The sequence below is a fragment of the Anolis sagrei genome, chromosome 5 (assembly GCF_037176765.1).
Source record: "Anolis sagrei isolate rAnoSag1 chromosome 5, rAnoSag1.mat, whole genome shotgun sequence".
Classification (NCBI taxonomy): domain Eukaryota; kingdom Metazoa; phylum Chordata; class Lepidosauria; order Squamata; family Dactyloidae; genus Anolis; species Anolis sagrei.
Genome location: NC_090025.1, coordinates 184,425,081 through 184,447,011, shown reverse-complemented (window position 1 = coordinate 184,447,011; position 21,931 = coordinate 184,425,081). Strand labels below are relative to the sequence as shown.

At 39.6% G+C, this 21,931-nt stretch overlaps 1 protein-coding gene across 4 annotated transcripts; it reads left to right on the top strand.

Moving 5' to 3' along the window:
- Positions 1 to 22: 22 nt before the first annotated feature.
- On the top strand, positions 23 to 20,421 carry RECQL (RecQ like helicase). 4 transcript variants are annotated; one of them, XM_067469303.1, is made up of 17 exons: positions 23 to 124; positions 2,856 to 2,938; positions 3,883 to 3,965; positions 6,715 to 6,794; positions 8,192 to 8,386; positions 8,762 to 8,941; positions 9,732 to 9,838; positions 10,073 to 10,271; positions 11,989 to 12,155; positions 14,566 to 14,647; positions 14,821 to 14,969; positions 15,056 to 15,173; positions 15,264 to 15,402; positions 16,654 to 16,745; positions 18,104 to 18,320; positions 18,467 to 18,596; positions 20,173 to 20,421. In XM_067469303.1, exons 4-17 carry the CDS (start codon positions 6,776 to 6,778, stop codon positions 20,341 to 20,343), a joined length of 1,965 nt encoding a protein of 654 aa, XP_067325404.1. In that variant the 5' UTR covers positions 23 to 124; positions 2,856 to 2,938; positions 3,883 to 3,965; positions 6,715 to 6,775; the 3' UTR covers positions 20,344 to 20,421. The 4 variants fall into 4 exon arrangements, with proteins under 4 accessions (XP_067325404.1, XP_067325405.1, XP_067325406.1 ...); XM_067469304.1 differs by lacking the exon at positions 3,883 to 3,965; XM_067469305.1 differs by lacking the exon at positions 2,856 to 2,938 and having other exon boundaries at positions 53 to 124.
- The last annotated feature ends 1,510 nt before the right edge of the window (positions 20,422 to 21,931 follow it).

The window sequence follows — 21,931 nt, the reverse complement described above, 5'->3', positions numbered from 1 at the left end:
GAGGCAACAGCCAATCAGAGAAGAGCGCTGCGGTTCGAGCGGTGATTGGCTGCTTGGTTGGACCGGAAGCGGAAGCGGGTGAAAGATGCCTGTGAAGGGAAAAGGGAAAGGATGGAGAAGTGGGGTAAGTGCTCTCTTTACCATAGACTAGGTGCCATCCACGCTACATCACGGGAGTTATAGTTACCCAGTTGTACTGTGCTTTTATTGAGCCTTCCCTGCCAAAGAGTGCTGCTGGTGCCTCATAGAATCAAAGAGTTGGAATGGGTCGCCTGCATCTATGGCAAGCATCCTCAGAGGTAGTCAGGTCTGTTAGAACTAGGGAAAAGGGTTTATATATCTGTGGAATGACCAGGGTGGGACAAAGGACTCTTGTCTGCTGGAGCTAGGTGTAAATGTTTCAACTGAACACCTTGGTTAGCATTTGATTGCCTGGCAGTGCCTGGAGCAATCTTTTGTTGAGAGGTAATTAGATGTCCTTGGACAAGAGGGAACCTCCCGCTTCTGCAGGAATCATAGAATCAAAGAGTTGGAAGAGACCTCATGGGCCATCCAGTCCAACCCCCTGCCAAGAAGCAGGAATATTGCTTTCAAATCACCCCTGACAAATGGCCATCCAGCCTCTGTTTAAAAGCTTCCAAAGAAGGAGCCTCCACCACACTCCGGGGCAGAGAGTTCCACTGCTGAACGGCTCTCACAGTCAGGAAGTTCTTCCTCATGTTCAGATGGAATTTCCTCTCTTGTGGTTTGAAGCTATTGTTCCGTGTCCTAGTCTCCAAGGAAGCAGAAAACAAGCTTGCTCCCTCCTCCCTGTGGCTTCCTCTCACATATTTCTACATGGTTATCATATCCCCTCTCAGCCTTCTCTTCTCACCAAACTACGAATCTAAGATCCCATTGCACTTTGTCTCTGGGAGCTAAAGTAATGTCATTCATTCTAGAACAGGCATGGGCCAACTTATTTATTATTTATTTATTTCGGGTACTTTTACCCCGCCCTTCTCAACCCCCGAGGGGGGGACTCAGGGCGGCTTACCAAAAAGGCACAATTTGATGCCTACATAGAATACTCATACATATAAAAACAAGCTATCAAACAATTATCACAGTTAAAACAGTCAGTATATAACACAATAAGTAAAAATAAAAACACAATCAATGAAAACTAATCTCAAGCTCAGCGTTCGTCTTTCAGAGTTCCATAATTCCATTCCACTTTGTCAATTCCTGCCCATCGTCGAAATCCTTCTTTATCTGCCCGATTGTCCGAATGCCTGGTCCCAAATCCATGTTTTCAGTTTTTTTCCTGAAGGAAAGGAGGGATGTCGCTGTTCTAATTTCCCCGGGGAGTGAATTCCACAGGTGAGGGGCCACCACTGAGAAGGCCCTGCTCCTTGTCCCCACCAGCCTCACTTGTGATAGCGGTGGGGTTGAGAGCAGGGCCTCCCCAGATGATCTCAAATTCCGGGGTGGGACGTAGAGGGAGATACGTTCGGACAGATACACAGGACCGGAACCGTAAAGGGTTTTGTAGGTCAAAACCAGCACCTTGAATTTTGCTCGGAATTGAACCGGCAGCCAGTGGAGCTGACACAGCAGGGGGGTATGTCGCTCTGGTAAGCAATCTGGCTGCCGCTCGTTGGACCAGTTGAAGTTTCCGAACAGTCTTCAAGGGCAACCCCACGTAGAGTGCGTTGCAGTAGTCTATACGGGATGTAACAAGAGCGTGGACCACTGTGGCCAGATCAGACAGTTGTACTGTGCTTTTATTGGGCCTTTCCGGCCAAAGAGTCCTGCTGGTGCCTCACCAAACTGCGAATCTAAGATCCCATTGCACTTTATCTCTGGGAGCTAAAGTAGTGTCATTAATTCTAGAACAGGCATGGGCCAATTTCAGGGTTTTGTTTTTTTTTTGGAGTTCAGGTCCCATAATCCCTAACAGCAGGTAGTTTGCCCATGCCTGGACTGGATGGCCCTTGTCTGTCTGATCTTGAGAGTATATAATAATAATAATAATAATAATAATAATAACTTTGTATTGTTGAAGGCTTTCATGGCTGGAATCACTAGGTTCTTGTGGGTTTTTTCGGGCTATATGGCCATGTTCTAGAGGCATTTTCTCCTGACGTTTCACCTGCGTCTATGGCAAGCATCCTCAGAGGTAGTGAGGTCTGTTGGAATTAGGAAAATGGGTTTATATATCTGTGGAATGACTGGGGTGTGGCAAAGAACTCTTCTCTGCTGGAGCTAGGTGTGAATGTTTTAACTGACCACCTTCATTAGCATTGAAAGGCCTGGCTGAGCCTGGGGGATCTTTTGTTGAGAGGTGTTAAGATGTGCCTGGTTGTTTCCTCTCTGCTGTTTTGTTGTTGTAATTTTAGAGTTTTTTAATACTGGTATGCCAGTCATTCCACAGATATATAAACCCATTTTCCTAATTCCAACAGACCTCACTACCTCTGAGGATGCTTGCCATAGATGCAGGCGAAACGTCAGGAGAAAATGCGTCTAGACATGGCCATATAGCCCGAAAAAACCCACAAGAACCTAATAATAACTTTATTTGTACTCCGCTACCATCTCCCCAAGGGACTCCGGTGCGGCTTACATGAGGCCGAGCCCACAATACATCAATACATGCAATAACAACAACAATAAACAATTAAAATAAAACCCAGAAACAAAAAAGCAATAACAATAACAGTAATACAACACACATTTTAAAATCTATGGCTGGGCCAAATGCAATTAAAGTTTAAAAATAATGCTAGACATGAACAAGGTAGGAGAGATGGGGTGTTGGTGAAAGCGTACAAGCAATCCTAATCTTACATGAGTGTATTTACAAATTTCAGTTTTGACTGCTGAAGAGACTTCGGTCATCCAATCCTTGGTTAATGGATTCCAGGTCTTAAGAGTTTGAATCTGTGCTAGTTTGGTAAGTGAAAACTGTTAATTCTTGGTTCTATGAGTGCAGTGTTAATTTACAGATCGTGTGCTCCATCACAGATGAACTGAATTTGACAGTTATGAGGAAGTTCATGTTGTTTATGCCTTATCCCTATGGCTTGGATGAATCCACTTCCTATAAGTGTTCATAGTAAAAGGCTAGTCTCCCAATATTGTGGTATCCATTAAGATCCAAGACTGCTCTTGAGCTTCTTCTACAGGGTGACGCAGCAAAACTTCCTTTTTTCAAAACTTAATAAAGCCCATTGTATGAATCAGATTTTTTTTTATAATGTAGGTGCATACCTAAAGTTTTGTTTTTCATAGTTTTGAAGATCAAATTAGGTAGGTGACATCCCCCATTCTCCATACATGGAGTAAACCGATTTCTGGCGTTTGTCATTGATCTTGCCAGCATAGCAGGTGCTATGTTGGCAATTTCTTCCTGGATGTTGGTCTTCAAATCTTGTAGGGTCCTTGGACGGTTCACATAAACACGGGATTTCAAAAACATCCATAGAAAAAAATCACAAGGGCCCAAATCTGGAGAGCGGGACGGCCACTCCAAATCCGCTTGAAAAGTAGACCTCAACAGCAAAAGCACGCTCCCCACTGTTCCAATACATGGTGGTGATTGAATTGTGTCAGGACAAAACTTTGTACTCCCGCTTCTCGAACGATACCACTAGCGCTCCGCTACGTCTTCAACCGACTGAATGGTACGCATTTTAAAAAAGGAAGTTATGCTGCCTCACCCTGTAGAACAGGCATGGGCCAACTTTGGTCCTCCCTCCAGGGTTTTTTTTTTATTTTACTTCAGCTCCCACAATCCCTAACAGCGGGAAGTTTGTCCATGCCTGGACTGTATGGCCCTTGTCTGTCTGATCCTGAGAGTCTTTGAATCTTACACGAGTGTATTTACAATTCTCACAGTTTTGACTGCTGAAGAGACTTCAGTCATCCAATCCTTGGTTAATGGATTCCAGGTCTTAAGAGTTTGAATCTGTACTAGTTTGGTAAGTGAAAACTGTTAATTCTTGGTTCTCTGAGTTCAGTGTTAATTTCCAGATCATGTGCTCTGCCACAGATGAACTGAATTTGTCAATTATGAGAAAATTCATGTTGTTTATGCCTTATCCCTATGGCTTGGATGAATCCACTTCCTATAAGTGTTCATAGCAAAAGGCCAGTCCCCCAATATTGTGGTATCCATTAAGATCCAAGACTGCTCCTGAGTTGCTTCTTTATACAGACAGTTCCCAAGTTTGTTCTTAAGTTGTAGATTTGTTCTTAAATTGAATTTGTATGTAAGTGGGAACAGGTACATTTTAAGTGTAACTCCAGACACGCCCTTCCCTATGCTTTGGTTAGCATAGGGAAAGGTTAACCCCACTGGGGTGTTTGTTTTGCTGTCTATGCCCCTGTTCTTTCTGTCCCTGTGATAATTGGATTTTGAAAAATGAGGCTTGTTGTGGGAACAAGGATTGGAGATAAAGACACTTTCCCCCATGATAACTCTTTCAGAAGTGATTTTCTCTCATTTCTTGTTGTCTCATCCCTGTCCTTAACTGTGAATCATTTGTAACTCAGATATGTGTAACGAGTGACACCAGAGGCCTGCTACTGGTCAAAGGATATTTAGCCAAATGTGAAGTTTTTAAATTTTATTTTTGCTTTAAATACATTTTAACTGTACTCTCAATTCACTTCTGACAAAATAAATAAACTCAAGACCTGCTTGTACATTTAAAAAGCATGTGGTTTCCCACTACTGCCATGTCAATATTGCACTTCAAAGCAATGTGTTAGCCCTCTGTTTTCCTCTAAGAACTGTATATCTTCTAAACATCATATCTTGGCATTTCTTTCTACCATTTTTATTATTTAATGTGACCCTTTGTGCTACCCCTTTCTTTTTGGAGTTCAGGTAACTTTTAATTTTATGTTATTGTTGAATGTGATTGGGATTTTAGAGGATGGAGATGAATAGCAAAGCATCTAATTGGGATATAGAACTATGTGTGTAAATCCTCTAGGTGTCATGCATTTTGCTCATTTGTAAATCTTCACTTTATCAATTCAGAAAAATGCAACTGTATTGCCCATTGAATACATCCCAAAGTCTGTATTGTGATACCTATGTCATGCCAACCAAAATGGCACAGATTTCATTGGATGGCTATATGTGTGTGTAGTCAACCCTCCATATTTGCGCGATTGATTAAAATGCTGTCTCTCAGAATCGCTATATCCTCCATTGCATAAGTTGACCATAGACTTGTGCTGGAAGACCTAGATATTGCTATGTGTAGAAAGATGGTGTTCCTTATATAAAATGGCAAAATCAAGGTTTGCTTTTTGGTTTTAAAAAAACTGTTTCCAAAGCATGGAGGGTTTAATACATATGGATTCAGAATCCATGGATACAGGGGGCCAGTGTACTGTATTGGAATATGTAATGCCCTCTAGTGGATAAAGTAATGTTTTATGAATATATTGTGACAGAACAAAGCAACAGTAGATGTTGAATTTTGAAAAAATGAGGAATTGACCTGCGTGTGTTTGTGTGTCTTTGTCCTAGCAACCCTAGAGACTAAAAGACCTACATAAACACTTTGATAAACCTAATCCACCTAAGTCTGCCACCTCGGCTGTACTCCATTTTAAGACTGTGACTCATGCAGACATTACGGCTTTAAAATCAAGCTACACATTATATGCTTGATCTATTCTTTGTTGAGTATGCAATCTGTTGAACAGAATGGAATACAGGTAGTCACCGAGTTACAAACATCCAACTTACAAAGGACTCATAATTATAAATGGGGGTGAGACAACAGGAAGTGGGAGAAATCCACCCCTAGAAAGGAAAATTCACTCCTGGAAGAATTATCATGGGGAAAAAGTATAATAATTGAAGCCTTATCACCAAACAAGCCAAGTTTTTCTAAATCCAGTTAGCACAGGGACAGAAGGTGAAGTGAAATCTTCTGAACAAGGGCACAGACAGCCAAACAAACACCACAGGGGGTGTCGAAGGCTTTCACGGCTGGAATCACTGGGTTGCTGTGATTTTTTGGGGGGCTGTATGGCCATGATCCAGTAGCGTTCTCTCCTGACATTTCACCTGCATCTGTGGCTGGCATCTTCAGAGATTCTGTACTCAATGCTATTCAAACTTTATATATATGCAGTAGACAATTGGAATGGCTCTGGATTATAATTTTGGACTGCATGGTTTTAAAATGTTGCTGCTAAGGTGTTTTAATTCTTTGTTTTTAATGTAATTTTTTGTTTCATTTGACTGTTGTTTATATGACATTGAATTGTAAGGCCACCTTGAATCCCCTTCGGGGTGAGAAGAGTGGGATATAAATGTGGTGTGTGTGTGTGTGTATGGATTTGGCTAAGAGGTGGTAGCTGGCACAAATAATGAAAAACCCCATCCTGTTGCCTCACAAAGTTTGATGGTGAACTCCAGTAGCTGAATGTGGGAAATAATGTTTTTTGCAAGATGCCTACCTTTGGTCCTTTGCTAGGATAAAATCAGAGTAACTACAGAAACAAATAAATAACTTTTACACCAGAAGGGATTTATTTATATATTCTTTTATGTACCAGCTTTGATAGTGTGTGTGTGTGTGTGTGTCTATATATATATATATATATATATATATATATTAGATGGATTCATTCTGACTTGCTGGAAGATATTCTGGCTGTTAGCAGACTTTCAGATTTGTGTTGTTTGAACTTTTTATTTAGGAAGAAACAAAGACTGCTTTGTCTTATAATTATCAAGTGAGGTGCATTTTTGATATTGAAGATGGCAACAACTCTTTCAGGTAACTAAATTTTCCTCATCATTTTACTTGATAAGGTCAGGAATGCCAAAGAAATATGTTCATTATTCATAAGAGATAGTAAAATTATGGCTATATACTAGGCCTGGGTAACAACGGAAAAATTTGTTTCTAAAATCGATTTGTATTTGGGGGGTTTTTTTGTTTCGATATTTAAAATAATTACAACATTTTCCTTTTAAAAAGTTCGATATTTACGAAATTTCGTAAATGGTTAAAAAATTAACGAATTGATTTCCGAAACAATAACGAATCGATTCGTTAATGGCGGACGCGACCGCAAAATACGCTAAAAAACCTCCAAAACCTTCTGAAGCTTCCCTCTCCCTCTGTTGTTGACTGTTGGTGTGATATTATAATTTTTTTTCACTAATTAAACCATAAAACTGGCCCAGACATGCGGAAATAATAACGAAACGACCTCAAAACAATAACGAAACGAATACAATATCAAAATACGAAGCATTTACAAAACGTTTTTGAAAATTCGTTTTTTTTAATAATTGCTCCAGAATGGTTCGTTATCGTTTTGCAATTGAAAAAATTAACGAATTATTAACGAATTACAAATTAACGAAACGAAACCGCCCAGCCCTACTATATACACAGAGTTCTTCACTCTGGAATTTCAGGCAAACGATATAAAACTGAATGTGAAGCAGTAAGGAAGGGTCGGAGTAGCTGATGCCCTGTGTGAAATAACTGGGTAAAGGAACCTCCTCCAGGATGAGAGTTGATATATACTAATAATACAGTTAGTCTTCCACATTCATTGGGGTTAGGAACACAGCACCCATGAAAAAGTGAAAAACCAAGAATAAAGAAATTGCTAATTTTTTTCACCTCAGAGAACATCTCTCTTGCAGCACAACTCCAAAAAATTCTAGGTCTTCCAGCATGACTGGAGGATGTTGACCATAGAGTTATACTGAAAAGGCCTATACATTCCTAGAGAGAGAGAATGTTTTCGATCAAATCCATCAGATCCCCAAAAGTCAAAACAGCAAATGTGGAGGGATAACCGTACGCACTGAAAGCACGTTGCATTGTTGTTGTTTTTTTTCTTCAAAAGTTAGGCAGGGTTAGTTCTTGGATGGGTAAGCATCCCATTCTCCAGGGCGGGCCAGGAAAGAATCCTGCTGGGGAATGCTAAGAAAGAAGAATATAAAAGGAGATACTTCAGTGTTAACTGTTTAGATAAGGCCAGCCAGTAGTAGAGATAGGAACAGATAACCTTAAAAAAGCCTATTGTCTCCTAAAAGGAAGAATGATGGGATGATAGCAGGAAGTCGCCTTGTATTGAGTCTGGAGTGGGATGACTGCCCAGTAAAAGAAAGATGACAAATGTTGGAATCTGTTTCATTCTCCTTCCACTTTAGTGTTGCAAGAGGAACTTGCTTCTGTAGATAGTGAACTGCAGGCAGTGGAGATCCAAGTCCAAGAACTCCTGGAACGTCAGCAGGACCTTCTTCAGAAGAAGTCAGTTCTGACAAAGAAAATAAAGCAATTTTCTGATACTGAGAGCGGGAGCAGCAAAGATACTGAATCAGCAGCAGAGGATTGGAACAAGGAAGGTGTGCAAGATAAGATCACATTATTTTTGTGTTGTTGTTCTGTCTTTTAAACTGTTTCCAAGCAATAAAATACTGAAATATATTTGATAGGGTTTTTTTTCTAAGTAATCATTAACGTTATTTCAAAGTGCAGACATAAGACAGATGTATCCTCGCTCCCATTCATCGTGAAGAGCTTTCCAGTTGGTTGATTTAATTGTCCATCATGAAGTTAAATGTGTCCTTCAGCCAATACATAACAGTTTCAGGGACTGAGAAGTAACATTGGAAGAGTAGATTTGCTGTTTCTCTTTGGTAGAAACAGCCTTTTGTCATCAGTTTTTCTTTCAAATAAATCCCAGAATGGTTTTAAAACTATTTGTTTCCTATTCACAGATTTTCCATGGTCCAAAAAGGTCAGAGAAGTGTTGCGAAATAACTTCAAGCTCCCCAAATTTAGACCTTTACAACTGGAAACAATCAATGTAACAATGGCAGGAAGAGATGTGTTCCTTGTTATGCCTACAGGTGGAGGGAAGAGTTTGTGTTACCAGCTACCAGCAGTATGTTCTGAAGGTATGTGCACCAGTTTTATAAGCAAAGTAACACTGTATTATGTTGCTAACTGTTGTGGATGTTTATGTAGGATTCCTGTCAACTTATGGCAAGTTTATAAACGTCATTGGATTTTTTAAGTCAAGGAATACTCAGAGGTGACTGCCAGCTTTTTCATCTAAAATATAGTCCATAGTGCCTGGTATTTATCTCTGGCCTGCCATCCAAGTACCAAGCAGATCAGATGGAATCTGATTCCTTTGTGGTATTTAGGTCCCAGTTGTGTGTCATTGTTTTGATTTGGTGCAAAGCTCTTTTCTAACATTTGTGACATACATTTCTATGCTGTAGAGGTGTCATAACATTCAGTATTTCTTCAATTCTGTGACACACCTTTTTCACAATACAAACATCTCTAAAACTGGGTGCATCATATATATATTTCTTTTTTCTCTGTTGTTAGTACTGAAATTAATGTGTGTCTTACAATTGAACTGAAGAAATATGGTACTATGTCCCTAGCTTAGCTAGGATGCCAATGAAATGATCCACTGGGAAATAGGATAAATTGTAATTTTAGCTACTGCTCCTTGTTCCAACCCAATGTAAATTCAGTACTTGACCTTGTACCCAGAAATCACCAATTCTGCTATTTCTCTGCATCAGACAGTAAAATAGTTGATGTTGTATAAAGACAAAGCTTGTTTTAATTCATATGTGAACTTTTCCCAGTTAAACTTTCATGTGCCAAGTGTAGCAAATGGCGAATTTTTTCCAGTTACTAAAAGAAAGCATTTTGTTTTATTTTAAGGTTTCACACTTGTGATATGTCCTCTGGTCTCACTTATGGAGGATCAGCTAATGGTGTTGGAGCAACTTAAAGTTTCTGCAACTTTATTGAATGCCTCTAGCAGCAAGGTATGGTTAAATGCTAGGCAGGGTGGCTAAATGACAAACTTGGGCAGTGGCTCTTGACTTCTTGATTCTTATTTGAAAGTTGTATCCATACACGACTGAAGTAAGTTTTATTTATTATTATGGCTTTTGAAAATTGACAGTGAAATCAGAGTGGTGAAAGGAATTGAATACTCTTGAAAACTCTCTTTAGTCAGTATGTGTGTTTTTTTTCTTCCTGTTCTCCTTCTCAAATAGGAACATGTAAAATGGGTCTATGCTGAAATGCTCTCTTCCAGCTCACAGCTAAAACTCATTTATGTGACCCCAGAGAAAATTGCAAAAAGCAAGATGTTTGTGTCCAAACTGGAGAAAGCTTATCAAGCAGGAAGGCTTACGCACATCGCAGTGGATGAAGTCCATTGCTGCAGCCAGTGGGGACATGACTTCAGGCCTGGTAGGTCTCTTTAGAAGGCACATATATTGGAAGTTCCCTTTTCTCTCCAGTACGGAATGTAAATATCATCGCTACTGCTTTCTCCTCCATAAAAACATTTTCTGCAGTATATTGCACATTTGTTCCAGAGGAGATATAATGTATATAGCTTATGGTTGTAGCCCATGCTTTCCATGTTAGAAGGTATTACTAGCACTGTCATTTAGAGCTGGGAAATAAATGTCTCTGAAGTCCTGCATAGTTCCTTGCAGTTTCTCTAGATTTATTTTATTTATCGTGTCAGGAGCAAGCCAAACAGTTGTATTGCATTTTTTAAACAAACAAACAAAACACAAATTTTGCAAGCTTGGTAGTTGTTTGAATGTCCTTTGACCAGTAGCTGGCCACTTGGAGTGCCTCTGGTGTTACTATAAGAAAGTCCTCCATTGTGCATGTAGCAGGGCTCAGGTTGCATTGCAGCAGGTGGTCTGTAGTTTGCTCTTCTCCACACTCGCATGTCGTGGATTCCACTTTATAGCCCCATTTCTTAAGGTTGGCTCTGCATCTCATGGTACCAGTTCAGCACCTTCCAAGTTGCCCAGTCCTCTGTGTGCCCAGGGGGGAGTTTCTCATTTGGTATCAGCCATTGATTGAGGTTCTGGGTTTGAGCCTGCCACTTTTGGACTCTCGCTTGCTGAGGTGTTCCAGTGAGTGTCTTAGAAAACCATTTCTTGATTTAAGTCATTGATGTGCTGGCTGATACCCAAACAGAGGATGTGCTGGAGATGTCACTGCCTTGGTCCTTTCACTATTGGCTGCTACTTCCCAGCGGATGTCAGGTGGTGTAATACCGACTAGACAGTGTAATTTCTCCAGTGGTGTAGGGCGCAGGCACCCCATGATAATGCAGCATGTCTCAGTAAGAGCCACATCCACTGTTTTAGTGTGGTGAGATGTGTTCCACACTGAGCATGCGTACCCAGCAGCAGAGTAGCAAAGCACAAGGGCAGATGTCTTCACTGTGTCTGATTGTGATCTCCAGGTTGTGCCAGTCAGCTTTCGTATGATATTGTTTCTAGCGCCCACTTTTTGCTTGATATTCAGGCAGTGCTTCTTATAGATCAGAGCACAGTCCAGAGTAACTCCCAGGTATTTGGGTGTGCTGCAATGCTCCAGTGGGATTCCTTCCCAGGTAATCCTCAGAGCTCGGGATGCTTGTCTGTCCTCTAGATAACAATGAGTTAGAAGTTTGATCTGGTGTCAGGACATGGCTACGATTACAGGTTCTATTCAAAATCTTACGTGTGTTTGCTAATTTCAGCAAGAGTTCTGTGACTTGACTGGGTTTTTCTTCTCAAGTTTGGTTCAAAAGGGGTTGCCACTGCCTTCTTCTGAGGGAGTCTAACTTGCCCAAAATCACCTATTGGGTTTTCAAGGCTGAGAGGGGATTCAAATTCATCTCTAGAGCCATAGGTGTTCAAACCACTATAGCACACTAGTTTTCCTCTTCTGGAGTAGATCCACCAAATTAATGAGAACTTGGTAACTCAATGCAGATTTAAGTTAAATTGATTCAATGGTTTTACTCTTAATTGATACTGATTTTTCATAAGTTTGAAAACCATTTTCTACAGTACAGAGATTTGGTTAGTTGGAAATACAGAACCGTTGTGATGATAATGTTAGCATCTTGCATTTATACATAACATTTTTACTTTTATCTTTAATTTCTGCTCAGATTACAAATTACTTGGTATATTAAAGCGTCAGTTTCCCAATGCATCGTTGATCGGATTGACTGCAACAGCAACAAGCCATGTTCTGCGTGATGCTCAGAAAATTCTTTGTATTCAGAAGTGCATTACCTTCACAGCCTCATTTAACCGACCCAACCTGTATTATGAGGTATGCCTGCTACGTCCGTCTTGTATTGAAAAATATCATCCGTTCCAAGAATATTTGTGAAGCAAAGCACTCAGTTTCACTTACTAACAAGTACGAGTACTTAAGATTTAATCTGATTTAGCCTCACTTATGTCTATTGTTCCAATTTAAATTCATGTGTTTACTTCTGGAGAGAGCTGTCTAACATTTTTTTAAATATAGGCCTACTATATGCTGGGCTAGCTACTTTTTCATTTATTTGCATTTGTGACTTTTTAAAAAATCTCAGAAATGTAGGAGCAGTGGCTGAAACAATTTGCTACTTCTTAATTATATGAAATTAGTACATCAGTTCTGTTGCTTCTAGGGTCTAATATTCTAAGAACTGAAATAAATATATAATAAATAAAACTTTTTAAATGCCTTGCCACCGTCTCCCCAGAGGAACTTGGGGCAACACACAAAAGCACTCAAGGTATAAACACATACAATACAGTAAGTGCATGATCAATATCACAATAACAATGACAAGCCACATAACATCATAAACCCCACGAGTTAAAAATCAATAAAATGCAACAGTAGCTGCAGATACAAATAAATTGCAATACCTTATCAAGACTCGACTAATGTGGAAAGATGCAAGGACTTACGAGTTGATTTGCTGTTGGGGAAGGAGGCCATAGAATTTAGATATTTTCCAAAATAGGTGTCCAGCTGCTATAAATTCCCTTCTCTAAAGTGTTAGTTAAATCCACTTCTTGCTGTATGTGGTTCAGTTGATTAGTGCTATTCTGGATCTCAGCTGTTCAATAACTAATATGGACCCATATAAGTCTCACATTAATTTGGAATTTCCTCTCAATTCACTGGTCCTTCATATAATTGTCTCTATTAAGCTCTCTCTTTTTTAAATGTGCCGAACTTAACAAGAGGGGAATTATTTTACATGTCTGAAATCTGTTGCATCTTAATGATTGACTTCATAGCATTTAATTTGTTATTTTAAAAATATCTAAGTATAACAACTTAATGCAGAAAACATGTTGGTAAACTTACCTTCCCCTTTTTCCTGTTCCCTGGCTCCTCAGTTATTCTGTTTTGAAGTGTGATCAGACTTTGAACCACAAAAAACATGGTATCTGAAGGAATAAGGACCAGATGCATTATATATCCTCCTGTAGGGATTCTAAGTTGTTGTTTGATATATGCAAAGCTGTGTATTTAAAAAAACCCTCTGCAAACCATAACAGACAGTTTCTAGCCTTGGATACATTTAAGATTAGAAGAAACCTGCAGGTTTGGTCTGTTATATCCTTCATTGTCCACTGCACTGCATGCGTCAGGTAAGATGCATGCAGAGACAAATGCAAGATCCTCCACTTAGGCAGAAAAAAATGAAATGCAAAGGTACAGAACGGGGGTGACTGGCTCAAGAGCAATACGTGTGAAAAAGATCTTGGAGTCCTCATGGGGAACAAGTTAAACATGAGCCAACAATGTCATGCAGTGGCAAAAAAGCCAATGGGATTTTGGTCTGAATAAATGGGAGTCTAGTGTCTAGATCCGGGGAAGTCATGCTACCCCTCTATTCTGACTTGATCAGACCACACCCGGAATACTGTGTCCAATTCTGGGCACTGCATTTGAAGGGAGATGTTGACAAGCTGGAGCATTTCCAGAGGAGGGTGACTAAAATGATCAAGGGTCTGAAGAACAAGCCCTATGAGGAGCAGCTTAAAGAGCTGGGCATGTTTAGCCTGAAGAAGAGAAGGCTGAGAGGAGACATGATGAGGGCCATGTGTAAATATGTGAGTGGAAGTCATAGGGAGGAGGGAGCAAGGTTTTGTTTTTGCTGCCCTGGAGACTAGGACACAGACAATAGCTTCAAACTACAGAAAAGGAGAGTCCACCTGAACATGAGGAAGAACTTCTTAACTGAGAGCTGTTCAGCAATGGAACTCTCTGCCCTGGAGTGTGGTGGAGGCTCCTCCTTTGGAGGCTTTTAAGCATAGGCTGGATGGCCATCTGTCAAGAGTGCTTCTTGGCAGGGCGTTGGACTGGATGGCCCACGAGGTCTCTTCCATCTCTATGATTCTAAGAGTTCTTGCCATTGTTATTTTGTACCTTCAAGTCATTTCTGATTTATGATGGTCCTAAGGCTAAACTATCCTGGAATTTTCTTGGCAAGATTTGATCAGAGGAGATTTTCCTTTGCCTTCCTCTGAGGTTGAGAGAGTGTGACTTGTGACGTTTTCATGCCTGAGTTGGGATTCAATCCCTGTTCTCCACATATTCATAGTCCAGCACTCAGATGAGAAATCACTGAAAGAATTGTTTTATGCCACAGGCTTAACTTCATTAAATTGGTGATTTTCTAAAGCAATACATGCCAGACTGTAAACATTGAAATGCCTTGTTTATGTTACAGGTTCGGCAAAAGTCACCAGTTGCTCAGAACTTCATTGAGGACATTGTAAAACTCATCAATAGAAGATACAAAGGTCTTTCAGGTGAACACGCTAGAGAATAAGTGCCAATGCCAAAGCATAACAGCACCTGTAGGAGCCTTTGTAAGGTAGTGCTCCAGCATCCTCCCACATCCTGTTTTGGGATAGCTATGTTTTATATGAGTTAGCAAGTCTTTTCTTTGATTTCATCACTCTTAATAATTTTGTTGATTCAGGAATTATCTACTGCTTTTCCCAAAAGGATGCTGAACAAGTTACAATGAGTTTACAGCAATTAGGAATCAAAGCCGGAACTTACCATGCAAATATGGAACCTAAGGATAAGAGCAGAGTTCACAAGCGCTGGTCTGCCAATGAAATACAGGTGAACTATGTGATAATTCATGTCTTTTTCTCTAGTCAAGTGAGATCACTCATGTCTTAGACTTTGTGGCCTTCTTTTTCTTTCAGATTGTAGTGGCCACTGTTGCCTTTGGCATGGGAATTGATAAGCCAGATGTGAGATTTGTAATACATCATTCAATGAGCAAATCGATGGAAAACTATTACCAGGAAAGTGGGCGTGCAGGTATATGCAGCCGAAGAAAAATTCTGTGAAGACGCTACTGTTTCCAAAAAGCAGTAGGGAAAATTATGATTTTTCAAAATGTCATTCTAGGTCGGGATGACCAGAAAGCTGATTGCATCTTATACTATGGTTTTGGGGATATATTCAGAATCAGCACAATGGTGGTGATGGAAAACGTAGGACAACAGAAACTATATGACATGGTTTCCTATTGCCACAACCTGAACAGGTAAGTGTTTGTGTTTTGTCTGAGACAGAGTTCTTAAAAAAGATGCTTCCTCTATTGAATGATTGTAAAAAAAGTTGTTTTCAGCTGAAGCTTCAGAAATATCAAATGCTAATGTGAAAAATGCATATCAATATTACTAGCCATCCCCTGCCACGCGTTGCCGTGGCCAGTCTGGTGATCTGGAAAATAAAGTAATGAGAAAGTGTTGGTTTCTAATATATGTAATTTCTTTATGATTGTGGCCAAACAGTATTTGATTAAGTTTTCTTGCCCTGGTGAAGGGGGTTGGACTGGATGACCTTAAGTATTTTCTATTGGTCATAGGGGTTCTGTGTGGGAAGTTTGCCCCAATTCTATCGTTCATGGGGTTCAGAATGCTCTTTGATTGTAAGTGAACTATAAATCCCAGTAACTACAACTCCCAAATGTCATGGTCTATTTCCCCCAAACTCCATCTGTGTTTCTAGTTGGGCATATGGAATATTTGGTCCAGATCCATCATTGTTTGAGTCCACAGTGCTGTCTGGATGTAGGTATACTACAACTCCCAAACTCAATGTCAATGCCCACCAAACCCTGTCTGTGTCTTCTGTTGGTCGTGGGAGTTCTGTGTGGCACGTTTAGTTCTGTTCCATCATTGGTGGGGTTCAGAATGCTCTTTGATTGTTGGTTACTATAAATCCCAGCAACTACAACTCCCAAATTTCAAACTCAATTTTTTGAGTGATGGTCACTCCTTGGGTTTAGTTGGAGTCTTGTGGCCAAATTTGGTGGCAATTTGTCCAGTGGTTTTTGAGTTACATTAATCCTACAAACAAACATTACATTTTTATTTATATAGATTACATTTCTGTGCTGCAGTTTTAATCAAAACAAAATGTATGCTTGCAGCACAAATAGAGTCCTCGAGACCATCTAGAACAGTATTTCTCTGTTTATAGAATATTGATTCCCCCTTCTTTGATCCTTATTATAATTGCCTAAGGGTTAAAATGGTTGCAGAAATGTATAATGGAATCAAGGAACAAAATAAGGTTTGTGATTTCAGACAGGGAGTTCATTTACACTGTAGAATTAATGCAGTTTGATACCATTTTAACTGTCATAGTTCACTGCTAGGAAATCATGAGAGCTGTAGTTGTACCAAGATTTAGCTGACTATTATGATTCCTGTTGACACATCAGTTTATATTGTGTGTATGTACGTGCATGCATTTGTTTTCTGTTTGATCCCTGGATTTGTGTTTGCAGGTGCCGCCGAGTCCTGATAGCTCAGCACTTTGATGAGGCTTGGGATTCCGCCAACTGTAACAAAATGTGTGACAACTGCTGTCGAGAGGAGCGTAAGTAAAAAAAAAAAAAAAACTGGAGGCTGAGCGAGAAAACCAAAACACAATTCCACCTACCAAATTGTTGCAAGGTCATGAAAATAAATGACACCTTTAGCATCTTAGAACAGCCCATTGCCAAGGCAACTGCATTTGAAACAGAACTGCAAGGAAAGGTATAGAAGTTACTTTGTTGTGGACTGTGCTTGGAAGGCAGTGAACATAAAAAGCTACAAAAATTAATCTCAATTTCCTCAGTTTCTTTGGTTTCCCATTCATTTGCTTCAAGCCTCTCCTACATAGTCTGGGCTTAGTATAAAATCAAGTTGTTGTTGTTGTTCATTCGTTCAGTCATCTCCGACTCTTCGTGACCTCATGGACCAGCCCACACCAGAGCTCCCTGTCAGCCGTCACCACCCCCAGCTCCTTCAAGGTCAGTCCAGTCACTTCAAGGATGCCATCCATCCATCTTGCCCTTGGTCGGCCCCTCTTCCTTTTGCCTTCCATTTCCCTCAGCATAATTGTCTTCTCTAGGCTTTGCTGTCTCCTCATGATGTGGCCAAAGTACTTCAACTTTGTCTCTAGTATCCTTCCCTCCAGTGAGCAGTCGGGCTTTATTTCCTGGAGAATGGACTGGTTGGATCTTCTCTCAGTCCAAGGCACTCTCAGCACTTTCCTCCAACACCACAGCTCAAAAGCGTCTATCTTCCTTCGCTCAGCCTTCCCTAAGGTCCAGCTCTCACATCCGTAGGTTACTACAGGGAATACCATGGCTTTGACTATGCGGATCTTTGTTCCCAGTGTGATAAAATCAAGTAACCAGCATGAAATCATAGAATGCAACCATTCTTACAGAAGAGCTTCATCTTTTATTTAACTTGCATGCTGGTGACTTTTTGAGTGATGACTTTATACATACATTTTGCAAAGAATGGCTGGGAGGCAATCAGATGACAATCTTAGTGTTTCTGTCATTTGATGCCACAGTTAAGGGCAAGTTTTGAGCTATTGTTTAATGATGCCAGCCTTATCTACATCACAGAGAAACCCGAAAATTCCCTTTTACTTAGTACAGTGTCTGGAATCTGTAAGAAGTTGTTCCTTATACCATTTGGCTGTAGACCTCACAACAGCCAACAGTTCTGAGGGGCAATCAATGTCGGTGCAGCTGGTTGTTGGTTCTTTTCTTACTGTGTTAGAGCTTTCTGATTTGCCTTGTTCTTTGGAGTATACTGGTTGTAGCATCTGTAACTGAAGGAGTTGACCATATAACATTCTGTCTGGGATGGAGGGTGAATTTGATGGCCTTTCCTATCACCTTCGGCCCTGCAAAATATTTGCACCTAACATTTTGTTTTTTCATTTCCTCTCAGCGTTTGAAAAAATAGACGTGACAGGACATTGCCTGGATATCATCAAGATTTTAAAGCAAGTGGACTGCAAGAAGGAGAAGTTCACTCCTCTAAAGCTGATTGACGCCTGGCTTGGGAAAGGACTGACAAAACTAGGAGCAGATGTCATTCCTACCAAACTTCCGCGTGCCGTACTAGAAAGAATCATTGCCCATTTGATACTGCAGCAGTACCTGAAGTGAGTATAAAACCTACCAGTGCCTAATTCATTCTTTACAGCATTTTTGTATCACCTACCAACCCACAATCAATGAAAAAGGACCTTCATGTCCATTTTTTCCTTTCTTTCTTTCACTTCATTTTTTCCTGACTTCTTTCTTGCAGAGAAGACTTCAGTTTTACATCATTTACTACCATTTCCTATGTGAAGATAGGTCCCAAAGCTGATCTTCTGAAAAATAAGGGACATGTTATCACCATGCAAGTGATAGCAAGCAAAACCAGTATTGCTAAGGTAAGATTTAATTGAACAATTTTTATTGCCATATTTAACATTTGCATTGATTCTGCAGCTTTGGTACTTGCTTCTCTCCATCACAATCCTTTTGGATCTATTATGGTTTGAAAATGTCAGGCACAACATTCCTTATCCAAATTGCTGGATTAGAACTGGATTGTGTTTCGGATTTTTATTTTTAGAATTTGGATTACTTACATAATGACATATTTTGGAAATGGGACATAAGTCAAAACACAAAATTCATTTTTGTTTGATACACATCTTAAAACTTGAAGGTAATTTTGTGCTCTAGTATTTTAAATAAATTTGCACATGAAACAAAGTTTGTGTACATTGAAATAGCAAAAACACAAGTGTGATTTTGGAACCTTTCAAATTTCAGAATGCCAAATAAGAGATGGTCAACCCATCTCAGACTCTTGGATTTTTGGAGTATTTTGGATTCTGCAATTCTGAATAAGGGATGTCCAACTCATATTGTGTTTACTTAATTTGCTTCTAATAAATATATCATTTGGAGACAAATTATTAACCTTTTCTTTGTAGAAAGTAAAGTTAGCACCTTAGCAATATTGCCATGGTTGTTGAGCATCCCTTATCCAGAATTCAAAAATCTGAAATACTCCAAAATTGTCCAAATGGATCATGGTTGGTTGAGATAGTGACATCTTTGTTTTTTGATGGTTCAGTGTACCCAAACTTTGTTTTATGCACAGCATCATTTGAAACTATTGTATTAAAATTATCTTTTGGCTATTTGTATAAGGTCTATATGAAACATAAATGTATGCTGTGTTTATATTTGAGACCTATTGCCAATATATCTCCCCATGTATGTGTGTGTTTGTGTGTATGCACACACATACATGTGCCCATTTTTTATATTAAAAAAAAACCAAAGTATTTCTTGTCCTGAGCATTTTTGATTAAAGGTATGCAACATGTAATCCCTCTGGACCAAAATAAATTAAATACTTCCAGCAGTGAAACCCCTAAGCATGTACATGACATATCCCAAAATGAATTCACCACCTTTCCTCCATCTCTCCACCCCATTTAAGTTGAACCCTGTATTCAAAGATACAAGCAATTTTGTGCCAACAATTACTCAGTGACTACTTTACCTAAGTGAATAGTGTGCCTGCTAACTTGCATAACAACTTGGCTCTGCTGCACTGCTAACAATTAGACTGTGAACAATTAGTGACAATAGGAAGCTTGGGAGCAATTAGTAGAAACTGGATCACTTGAAATGGCACACTTTGAAGCATGGGTTCTCAGTATGCCACAGTGACTGAATGTGTTGGTAATGGTTTCTGAACTGCACAACACAGTAAGAGGCCTCCATGTCTTTGGATTTCTGTCAGTGGTTCGTATAAACCTTGATAGACCACTACAAAATTAAGGTTTGAAACATGTGACTGTGTTTCCAAGATGTTGCTAATCCTGGTAGAAGGCCTTCTAGCTCCTCAGAGAGTGAGATATTCCAACTAAACAGTGCTACTTATATATTTCAGCAGTCACCTAGTTTTGGCCAAATGATTTTGACAAAAAATTGTTTTGTGAACAGGTCAGATCGCCTCAATTATCCAGTCCAGCAAGTCAGATTGGGAAGAAAATAGAAGCTACATGCAAAAAACAGAAAAGTAAAAGGACTCATTTAGAAAACCACATGCAAGCAAAGAAGCCTAAAACTGCTTTTTCTGAAGATGAGGGTGAGCTTGTGATCATAGAAGATTGAGAAAGCAGTGTCTTAGGTATCTTACACTACTCATAATGACCTGTAGGAAAAACCAGGCATGGACAATATTGGTTTTTTTTTTTTAAAAAAAAACAAAACAAAAAAGAAAGAAAAAAACCCAATCTGCTTACAAGATAAAGTGTTTGAAGAAAATCTTCATAGTAATCAAATATTATCTGTTATCAGCTACCACTATCAGCGTACAAGCTCATTTCAGAGTTTCTTTCCATTTTTGCAATTCAAGGCTCTCTTTGTGCAAAAGTTTTGTTTGTGCAGGAAACATTTTTTCACATAAGTCATAATTCTTTTGTTCTGTTAAATTCTTTGCAGAGTGATTTTGTTAAATCCATTAACATTTGCCAGGAGGTAAGGAGACATTGGTCTTTTCTCTTTCTCCCCAAAGGACAAAGAACACCTTATATCAGTATTTTAACAGGGGCCTGGATGCATTAAAAAGATACTTTCTTATTGTAAACAAGAAAACTTGCCAATTTCTTTATATTTCTTTGTTTTGTCATGGGATAGCAAATCAGAGGTCACCATTCTCAAGTTCGATCCAACGAATCTATGTTTTTGGCTCCCTACTTATCAAAGGACCCCAGGGTCATTCCACATGAGTAAACCAGGGTTATTCCACATGAGCCAGAACAAGCAAACACCAGATATGCTAGAGATTGCAACAACCTATAACCAGAAACAATCACGTGTCCAACTACTCAAGATTAGGGTAGATTGTTTTCATTTACATCATTAGGAAACATATTTTGTACCTTTAGAGCATGCATGGGCAAACCTCGGCCCTCCAGGTGTTTTGGACTTCAACTCCCACAATTCCTATCAGCTGTTAGGCTGTTAGGAATTGTGGGAGTTGAAGTCCAAAACACCTGGAAGGCCAACGTTTGCCCATGCATGCTTTATAGTGTTGAGAACCCTATGTAAGCTGTTTTGAGTCTCCTTCAAGAGAGAAAAAGCGGGGCACGAATAAATATTATTATTAATATTACTATTATTATTAAGTACTTCAAGTGGTAGCATTACCAGTTAAATTAATTTCAATGCAAGGTTGTAACACAACATTTTGTGGAAAAACCAAAGCATGCTTCTGCTAGTTTAGCCACATGCTATGTTTCTAGAGAGGTTAAGCTTTATTTATTTTATCTAAATGGTCAAAATTGTGGGGGAAAAGATTATTGGCAGGAGTATTACAAGGAAAGTTTCAGGGCAATAAAGATGAGATGAATCTCTCTCTCAACTTGGCATGGTTTGAAAGGGTCACTAGATGGTGCTATGAGAATAAGGACTTGTCAGGGGAGGGACTTTCTGTGTTTGATAAGTAGCAGAAGGACCTACTTCTCATCAAGACAGGTCCTTTCTATGGATAGCCATCTAGTGGCCCTTTCAAAACATGCAAGTTGTGTGCAAGAAATTGATCCAACTTGTCTTTCTTGCCCAGGAACTTTCTTCTGCTTTGGATGCCTTACCTTGCCAAGTTATGGAATCCCAAAGGTATTATTGGATGTATGCGTATGTCTTATTGTTACTGCAATGTAGTTTTATTTTTTTAAAGGGGGAAATGAAAGGAATTAAA